General features: G+C 54.2%; 1 protein-coding gene across 1 annotated transcript; it reads left to right on the top strand.

The window, feature by feature from the left end:
- The first annotated feature begins 2,101 nt into the window (after nucleotides 1–2,101).
- On the top strand, nucleotides 2,102–3,576 carry LOC142362099 (inositol 1,4,5-trisphosphate receptor-interacting protein-like 1). The gene is given in 4 exon segments (XM_075427461.1): nucleotides 2,102–2,452; nucleotides 2,455–2,722; nucleotides 2,725–2,849; nucleotides 3,280–3,576. Coding segments are annotated over 4 exon segments (1,041 nt in total).
- Nucleotides 3,577–7,983: the final 4,407 nt, after the last annotated feature.

Below are 7,983 nucleotides of genomic sequence, written 5' to 3'. Positions count from 1 at the left end.
TTAAAGCCTTCATGGCAGGCACAGTTTGAACAGGTTGTAATTTCCATTGCTGAAAACCCAGTGGCAAAGACTGCTCCTGCTGCTTATCTTTGGTAATTAGGGTTGGCTTTCACCATATAGGAAGCCGGCAGCATCAGTGCAGCAGCTTTTTCCAAGTGGGTGTTTGGGACCATGTCAAGGCTGTGCACCATCCAACACACTGGGACCAAGATTTGTTCTCCAGGGCTGATGTTCCCACTGATGTAGAATCCAGCTATAAACTACATGTATAAGCTAACACAGACCAGGAGTACAGAGCAGAGACAGAGGCTTTGTTCAGACTGGTTCCTTCCTCACATCAGTGCACTCTTTACAGCCAACTTCTTACAAAAGTTTTTTTTTTTCTAATTGTCCACAGAGAAGATATTTGGTAGAGAGTGAGGCTAAAATGATCACCTTACACCTGATAAGGTGAAGTAATGAATACAGAGTGAGCAAGTTCCCCCCTGGGAAACTGTCCTCAGGGACAAGGGAGCAGAAGAGAGCTGGCAGATCTTTAAGGATGCTTTCTGTAGAGTGCAAGAACTCATGATCCCCAGGTGTGAGAAATCAGGCAAGGAAGGCAAGAGACCAACATGGCTGAGTCAAGACCTGCTGGTCAAACTAAAGGGCAAGAAGGAAATGCACAGGCAGTGGAAGCAGGGACAGGTATCCTGGGAAGAGTATAAGGACACTGCCCAACAGTGTAGGAGTGGTGTCAGGAAAGCCAAGGTGCAGCTGGAGCTGAACTTGACAAGAGATGCTAAGAATAATCAAAAGGGCTTCTATAGGTATGTCAGGCAGAAAAGGAAGGTCAAAGAAAGCGCACCTGCCCTGATGAATGCAACTGGCAAACTGGCAACAACGGACTACGAGAAGGCTGAGGTACTCAACAACTTTTTTGCCTCAGTATTCACTGGCAATCTCTCTTCCCACACATCTTGAGTGGACGGACCACAAGACAGGGACTGGGCGAGCAAAGTCCCTCCCACTGTAAGAGAAGATCAGTTTTATGACCACCTGAGGAACCTGAACATACCTAAGTGTGTGGGACCTGATGATATACATCCCAGAGTGCTGAGGGAATTGGCTGGTGCAGTTGCCAAGCCACTCTCCATGTTATTTGAAAAGTCGTGGCAGTCAGGTGAAGTCCCTGGTGACTGGGAGAAGCAAAACATTGTGCCCTCTTTTAAAAAGGGTAGAAAGGAGGACCCAGGGGAGGTTTCAGTTGGCTGTTAGGAAAAATGTTTTCCTCAAAAGGGTTGCCAAGCATTGGAACAGGCTGCCCAGGGAAGTGCTTGAGGCAGCATGCCTGCAGGTATAGAAAACCTGTGTGGACATGGTGCTCTGGGACATGGTATGGTGGTGGAGTTAGCAGTGTTGGGTTTGCGGTTGGACTCGATGATCTGAAGGATCTTTTCCAACCTAAATGATTCTATGGTTCTACTATTCGTTGATCAAACTTAAGGTTGCCTGATGTGGAGTCAGGGGTTGGACTCGGCAATCCTCATGGGTCCCTTCCAACTCAGGATATTCTATGATTAGGAGATCCCGAGTGGCAGGCAGGTGATAACATCTCCAGAATGACGCGTCGTGCAAGCTCCTGTGAAGAACATGATCTCTAGGCCAGCCTCAACCAGTACACCAGGGCAACTGTGGGTCACTGAGCCAGGGTGGGGCCGCAGGCCGGCGGGCGTGGTTGTGATGCGCTAAGACGCCCGTGACGTCACAGGGGACGCGTCACAGTGGGGTGGATATCGAAGGGTACCAGCCAGCAGCACGGCCCCAGTACAGCCTTGGCCAGCAGTGAGTACGCTTTCCAGGGGAGGCTGGGCTGGGCAAGGGCCGGGGCAGGAACGCAGGGCTCCGCGGCTGGGTTCTCAGCCTGCGTTGAGGGCCCAGGCGCTGGTGGGAGCGCCTTGGGCAGGGCACAGCACTGGCAGCAGCGGGGCTGGGTGCCGGCCTTGCTGCCTCCCAGCTGCATCAGCCCCTCTCCTATTTGTCCTCAGCTCCGTGTGGCTCCTGTCCCCGCTCCCTTCCTTCCAGCCCCACTGAACCCCTTCTCTCCCTCCTCCTGCAGACTATGGCTGCTGTACAATTCCTCGTCTTGCTTCTGCAAATCCTCATCCAGCACCCGCAGATGGACGGTGAGGAGCTGGATGAGGCCACACACGAATGCATGCAGCAGTGTGCGGAGTATCCGAGCCAGAAAATGACTCAGATGCTACAGGAGCTGCAGCAGCAGGAGCAGAGGATCCAGCTGCAGACGATCCAGGAGCAGAGCGGCTTTGCCTGGGGAGCCCTGCTCTGCGCTGCCTTGCAGCAATGGCAGTTCTGGGTCATTGCTGCAGTCCTGGTCCTGCTCTGTGGGCTCTACTGGTGGCTCAGGAGAAGGAGTCGTCAGCCAGCCAGCAGCAGCAAGCACAGCGGGTCTTCTCCTCAAGAAGCCTTGAGGAGGAAGAGGAGAAAGACCCATTCTGTAGGGATAGGTGGGTGGACAAGTACATGTCGTGGCCGCTGCTGAACAGGAAAGCAGCATGTAGGGTGGTGGAAGACCTGGCGAACGAGCTTCTCCGTGTCTGCCAAATGCTCTCCAATAACGACTTCATGTCGCAGCTGCAGACATCTGTCTGGTTGGGCAGCTTCCAAGAAGGTGTGGGTCCCCGTGGAGAAGAGCAGTTTGTCTATCGCCTGCTCGTGCCCCTGGACCACCCCCTGGGCACTCCTTCCACCTGGAGCTGAGCACCGAAGGCGAGATGCCAGTGAGGAACTCCCGCCTGCGTGTGCAGCTGGAGTGCACGTGCAGAGAGTATTGGCAGCCGGGGGACATGCTCTGTGTCCTGGGTTTGGCCAGGACAGGGTTAATTTTCACTAGAATCCAGGAAGGTACATAGCCAGGTCGGCTGACCCCACCTGGCCAAACAGAGCAGGGTATTCCGTACCCTGTGACGTCATGCTGGGTTCTGGTGGGGGGGAGCTGGGTGGCGGGAACTCACTCGCGGCTCGGGAGTGCGCGGTGCCAGTCCGGTCCGAGAGAGCAGAGCGGCTCTGTTCTGTGGGCGCTGTTCTGCTGGTTTGTTTTGTGTATTCACCTTTTCTGTATCATTGTTGTTCCTGTTCCCTTTGTTTGCTGTTCTGTTAAACTGCCCTTATCCTGACCCACCAGTTTCTGCCCATTTGTTTCCATTCTCCTCCGCACTCCGGTGGGGGGAGGGGCGGCCGCGTGGGGCTTTTGTTGCCGGCCGCAGCCAAACCATAACACTCTGCTTCCTCCACCACTCTGAGGACCTGCTGACGAGCACGCAGGAAGCCAGCCTCCTACAAACCCTCTGCATCGGCCCGTACCTCGACGTGCAGAAAACCGCCTTCTGGCTCCAGGAGCTGATGACAGCAGCCTGCACCCTTGTGCCTCACATGGACACATACAAGCTAATGGTGCTGCCCTCCACACATTACTGCAAGATCAAGATGACCAGCATCTTCGAGAAATCCTGCTCCATTGAGCTGGTCTTGGGGGTGCAGCACGGTGACTCGGACACATTTGTATGCTTGGAGTAGGCGGAGGGCGGTCTTACCAGCAGCACGAGGTGGCCGAAGGCAGAGAGCGAGCCAACGAGAGAGCGCGAGGTGGCGGAAGAGTCTGCTCGCTGCAAGGAGGCTTGCGACAGAGACCGCGTTAGCACCCAGACAGCGATCTCCCTCCTTCCTCAAGAGACTCCATTCCCTGTGGCACCTTTACCCTGGGCAAAGATGCCAACACATGTTTCTTTGTTTGAAAGCTGCCTCTAAATATGCTGAGCCAAGACAGAACGGGGGCTGGAAGCGCCGGCCATTCACTGTCTCGGGCTGTGAGCATAGCAGGGTGGGAAGAAGCTGCATAGCTTACACCAGGCTGCAGAGAGGTGGGCAGCAGGTGAGGAACCTCTGCTGATGTGCTGGGTTAACCCTGGCTTACTGCCGGGTGCCCCACCGAGCCGCTCTCTCCTTCCCCCTCCTCAGCAGGCCAGGGGGAGAAACAGAAATGAAAGAGCTTGTGAGTCAAGATGAGGGCAGGGAGCTTGCTTACCAATTAGCGTCACACACAAAACAAACTCGACTTGGGAAAAATGAATTGCATTTATTGCCATTCAGAAAGAGAGTAGGATGGCAAAGTCAAAACTCAAAACACCTTCCTCCAGCTACCGCCCTTTCTTCCCAGGCACAACTTGACTCCTTCACTCCAACTCCTCTATCTCCTCCCCCTGAGCGGCAGAGGCGATGGGGAATGGCGGGCTGCCGTCAGAGTTCATAATATTCGTCCTAGCCATTGGTCCTTCCCACGTGCTGCAGTTCTCCAATAGCTGCTCCAGCACGACTCCCTTCATGGTCCACCGCTCTTGCCAGAAAAGCTGCCCTGGTCTTGGCTCCTCTCTACACGCCATGGCTCATGTCGGGACCCTGCTCTGGTGGGGGCTGGAGTCCTGGTCCTGCTCTGTGGGCTCTGTTGGTGACCCAGGAGAAGGAGTCGTCGGCCAGCCAGCAGCAAGGAGGGCACTTCCAGAAACAAGGCAGATAAGGAGGGGCAGGATAGAAAACCCAGTGTTGCACTGGATGTAGGCAGAATTTTGGCCAGTCACCTCCTGGACCTGCCAGAATCACTTACCATGGTCGAGCAGCTGGTAGACGAACTTCTTCGTGTCTGCTGAAAGCTTTCCAGGAATCGTTTCATGCCATGACTGAAGCCAGCCATCATGGTGGGCAGCACCTTAGAAGGCTGGAGTCCCCCTGAGGATGATGTTGTCTACTGCCTGCTCGTGCCCCTGCAGCCCCCCCAGGGGCACGTCTTCCACCTGGAGCTGGGCTCCGCAGAGGAGATGCTGGTGAGAAACTCCAGCCTGCGCGTGGAGCTGCAGTGCACCTGCCAGAGCGACGACATGCTGTGCTTCCTCCACTGCCCCGAGGAGGAGCTCAGGAAACATCAGAGTGCCAGCCTCCTCGGCACCCTCTGCACCGGCCCCTGCCTTGGCTTGGACAAAACCACCCGCTGGTTCCAGACACTGGTAAAAGCAGCCTGGGAGGCTTTGCCTCAGTGAAGACACTGCCGCCTAACAGTGCTGCCCTCCAGGCACTCCTGCAAGCTGTGGCTGACTAACGCTTCAAACACTACCATCATGCTTGAGATGATGTTTGGGGTGCAGCAAGGTGATTCGGACACATTCCTTAGCACTGAGCAGGCAGAGGCCAGCGTTACCAGCAGCAGGACATGGCCCAGGAGCTGTGCTATGGCAGAAATGCAGTTCTTCAGGCATAGGGCCAGGCCTGAAGACACTCCCTGGGCAGCTGGTGCTGCTGGAGACAGAGAACACGCTGCTCAGCTGGTAGTGGGAATTGCTTTCACACCTTTCCTGCCCAGCGAAAGCACACTCTGGGGAGTGGGACCCGATGCAGCTGAAGGGGCCGTTGCAAGGGACCTTGCAACAGAGACTCCAGTAACACCTGGACAGCAACTGCCCTCCCTCTTTGAGAGAGTCCATTCCCGCCGGGAGCTTTACGTGGTGCAAAGATGTCAGTAAATCACTTGTTTGGAGAATGTCTGTGCATCACTTGGTGGGGGAACGCGGGCACAGGGTGCTGACAGCTCAGCCACCACAGCGTTGGGGAGCATTTTGCAGTGGGCTCTGGTTTCAATGATTCACTGGGATTTGGCTTCCCAGGGGTTGCGGGTCAATGCCTGTAGGCAGCTTGACATCAAACAGCTGCTCAATCACTTTCCCCCAGTGGGAAGGTGGAAAGAATCTGAAGGGTAAAAGCAGGAAAACTTGTGGGTTGAGAGGAGATGGCTTAGAAGGTAAAGCAAAAGCTATGTACCCAGGCAAAGCAAAATACAGAATTCATTCACTACTCCTCTGGTCTGCTGAGCAGACCTGCCCTTTTGGGAAGCATTGTGTCTTGAGGTTCTGGGGCTCGGGCTGAAGGCATTACCAGGACACTTGCTAGCTTTTTACAGCCCTCAGATGATTAGCTGCTCTTGCTTTTTCGTGCAGGTACCAACGCAGTCAGGATGAGGACTCCAAGGGTGGTTAAAAGAGACTTCAGGGCCTCAGGGACATTGGTGAAGGGATCAGGAGCGCAGGTAGTATTCTCCTCTGTCCTCCCAAGTTGTAGGGAACCATATGGAAAGAAACAGGCAGACGCAACTTCTCAATACCTGTCTCCGAGGCTAGCGTCAGTGGCAGAGTTGGGGGTATTTCAATCGCGGGATGTTCTGTGTGACACCAGGCCTGCCGGGCCCTGATGAGACCCACTGTTCTCAATGGGGGAAAAGTATTTTTGCTCACAAGTTAGCAGAGCTGACTGAAAGAGCTTGAATCTGTATTTCAAGGGGGGAAGGGATAAAATCCGGCTTGCTAGTGATAAGCTAAGGGACAGCTTGACAATGTTTGAGGGACGGTGAGCTAGCAAGAGCTTTCACTCTGCTCCATGGTGGCACATTTCAAATGTTTGGACACTAATGAGCGCGGCGTGAGGAACGGACAGGAGGAACTGGATGCCTTGGCTCAGTCCCAGAGCTACGACAACATTGGCATAAGTGAGACTTGTTGGGAAGAGTCCTGTGACTGGACTGCTCTGATGGATGGTGGTAGGCTCTTCCGGAGAGAGAGGCAGAGCAGGCAAGGCGGAGGGGTATTGCTCTATGTAAAGGACAGGTTGGACTGTATAGCGCATGCAGCTGAGGACAACACGGTCAAGAGCCTCTGCGTAGATGTTAGGGGAAAAGCTAATAGAGCGGATGTTCTGGCACGAGTCTGCTATGGATCACGCAGGCAGGATGATGACACTGATGTACGATTCTACAAGGAATCAAGGGAAGCCGCTAGATCAGTCACACTATGTCGTCCTTGTGGGCGACGTCAGCTTCCCAGCTCCTAACTGGGACTGTCATACCGAATACACAAACAGGACCAGGAAATTCCTGAAGGCCACACTAAGGATGTCTTTTTGATATGGGTACTAAAGAAGCCTTCTAGGAAAGGTGCCCTCCTAAAGCTCTTGTTTGTGCATGGGGATGGTCTTGTGGGTGAAGGGATGATTGGTGGATGTCTTGCTCATAGTGATCACGAAACGATTGCATTTAAAAACTCTGTTCATATGGGGAAAATTGTCAGCAGAGCTGCTGCCCTGGATTGTCGCAGGGACAATCTGGTGGATCTGGTCACAGGGACCCTGCTCCAGAGGAGAAGATAAGGAGGAAAAGAGGAAAAGGTGGTAGTGGGGCAAGATAGAGAAGAGCAAAAGAGAAAAAAAGGAAGGGAAAAGGGAGGTGGATTGCCAAAAAGAGGAAGACAAGGCAGGAGAATAAAGGGAGAAGAGGAGAGGAGAGGAGAGGAGAGGAGAGGAGAGGAGAGGAGAGGAGAGGAGAGGAGAGGAGAGGAGAGGAGAGGAGAGGAGAGGAGAGGAGAGGAGAGGAGAGGGGAGAGGAGAGGAGAGGAGAGGAGAGGAGAGGAGAGGAGAGGAGAGGAGAGGAGAGGAGAGGAGAGGAGAGGAGAGAGGAGAGGAGAGGAGAGGAGAGGAGAGGAGAGGAGAGGAGAGGAGAGGAGAGGAGAGGAGAGGAGAGGAGAGGAGAGGAGAGGAGAGGAGAGGAGAGGAGAGGAGAGGAGAGGAGAGGAGAGGAGAGGAGAGGAGAGGAGAGGAGAGGAGAGAAGAGAAGAAGTAAATGGAGCAGAAAGGAAGGGGGATGCGGGGAGAGACAAGGCAAGGGTGAAAAACTGTCAGCAGAGCTGCTAACCTGGATTCTAGGAGAGCAGACCTTAGGCCACTCAAAGAACTAGTTGGTAAGGTCCCCTGGGATTTGGCTTTTGAGGCTACCTGTATTCATAGCTGTTGGTCGGTTCCTAAAAGCCATTTCTTAAGAGCACAAGAGCGGGCAACTGCAAAGCGTCACAAGTCAGCAAGAGGGTCAGAAGGCTGGTTTGGCTGACCGGGAAT

The sequence above is a fragment of the Opisthocomus hoazin genome, chromosome 7 (genome assembly GCF_030867145.1).
Source record: "Opisthocomus hoazin isolate bOpiHoa1 chromosome 7, bOpiHoa1.hap1, whole genome shotgun sequence".
Taxonomy (NCBI): domain Eukaryota; kingdom Metazoa; phylum Chordata; class Aves; order Opisthocomiformes; family Opisthocomidae; genus Opisthocomus; species Opisthocomus hoazin.
The sequence above is the reverse complement of the archived record's forward strand: the minus strand, read 5'-3'. Positions and strand labels throughout refer to the sequence as shown.